A 1471-nucleotide genomic window follows, 5' to 3' on the forward strand; every position below is an offset into this window, starting at 1 on the left:
TTTTTGAATTTGACAAATTTTAGAACACATTTGTCATAAAAATGTTGGATGCCTTTCTCTTTGACATTAGTACCCCTCGATTCGACCCCTGTGTGTGCCATATGTTGCTGATTTCATTATCACACACATACTCCATGTCAAAAGAATGATCAAATGTGCAACCATGCATGTACCCGTTGCGTACTCATTTCGGCACACCATGCACCAAGGCAGATGCCCCCACTCCAAAACAGCTCTATATATGCACGAGACATGCCGGGCCGACCCAAGCCACCCTTCATCATAGCTGTCTCAGAGCCAAACAAGACAGAGCCACCACGCGCCTCCCCTTGGCCCCCGGCACGCACCAAGCAGAGCAGAGCAGCCGCCGGCGAAGAGGAGAGGAAGGCGGCAATGGGGAACAGCCTGCGGTGCTGCCTGGCGTGCATGCTCCCCTGCGGCGCGCTGGACGTCGTCCGCGTGGTGCACCTCAGCGGCCACGTCGACGAGTTCACCTGCCCGCTCATCGCCTCCGACGTGCTGGCCGCGCACCCCAGCCACGCGCTGACCGCCGCGGGCTCCGCCGGCGCCGCCAGGAGGATCGTCATCGTGTCGCCCGACTCCGAGCTCAAGCGCGGCCGCATCTACTTCCTCATCCCCACGGCGTGCTCCGCGCCGGCGGCCGAGCTGAAGCGGCCCAAGCAGCAGCAGCAGCAGCAGGGCCACGGCGCCTGCCAGTCCAAGACGAAGAGGCGCCACGGCCACGGCCACCGCAAGGGCGGCACGGCGGTGGCCGCCGCGGCGAGCACGGCGGAGCAGGACAACTACCTGCGGGAGCTCCTGTCCGAGAAGCGGGAGTCGGGCCACCGGCGGCGGCGCAGCAGCAGCGCCCGCGCCGGCGTGTGGCGGCCGCGGCTCGAGAGCATAGCGGAAGAGCCCTCCGACTAGCAAGTAGACTGATTTGCCATTTCTTTTGCCTCTCTTCTGCTTTCGTTTTCGATCTTCCGCTGTGAATATGATTGATCGATTGCTGAGGAGCGTTTTGTCTCTCCGTCAAGCTTAATCTCCTTAATCCTGATGCAAAGTGTAAGGATGCTCATTCATTTAGGCTCCGAAGTCGACTGGGAAAAGAAAAGATCGCAAGATCTAAAGTTTGTACAAACAGAATTTGGTCTGGGTTCGTTGATTTGTTTATTCACGCGCTGTTCCATACTGTTTACACTTGTTTGTTTTGGGTGCTGGGCTAGTGACCCAACAGGGTCTAAAACAGATTTACTCTGAAGAACTAGCTGCCCAACTCGACACCACGCCGAGAGAGATCCGACCGTCGGGCGCCGCTCGAAGGCTCCTGGACGGGACGATGCTCGGACTCGACATAACGACAAGAGCAACGGCAGACAAACCTCGACATGGCCCTACAACGCTAAACAGGGTACTCGGCCCTCTTTCCGACTCGAGCACTATTTTGACATACAAATTCAATAAAATTCTA

General features: G+C 57.6%; 1 protein-coding gene across 1 annotated transcript; it reads left to right on the plus strand.

Moving 5' to 3' along the window:
* Positions 1–284: 284 nt before the first annotated feature.
* On the plus strand, positions 285–1173 carry LOC123094130 (uncharacterized). The gene has a single exon (XM_044516197.1). The coding sequence runs from the start codon at positions 394–396 to the stop codon at positions 925–927; it is 534 nt and encodes a 177-aa protein (XP_044372132.1). The 5' UTR covers positions 285–393; the 3' UTR covers positions 928–1173.
* The last annotated feature ends 298 nt before the right edge of the window (positions 1174–1471 follow it).

The sequence above is a fragment of the Triticum aestivum genome, chromosome 1B (genome assembly GCF_018294505.1).
Source record: "Triticum aestivum cultivar Chinese Spring chromosome 1B, IWGSC CS RefSeq v2.1, whole genome shotgun sequence".
In the NCBI taxonomy this organism is placed as follows: domain Eukaryota; kingdom Viridiplantae; phylum Streptophyta; class Magnoliopsida; order Poales; family Poaceae; genus Triticum; species Triticum aestivum.

What these genes read in the sequence shown, in the direction of transcription:
- LOC123094130 (XM_044516197.1), top strand. Translation starts at nt 394, where the DNA reads ATGGGGAACAGCCTGCGGTGCTGCCTGGCGTGCATGCTCCCCTGCGGC.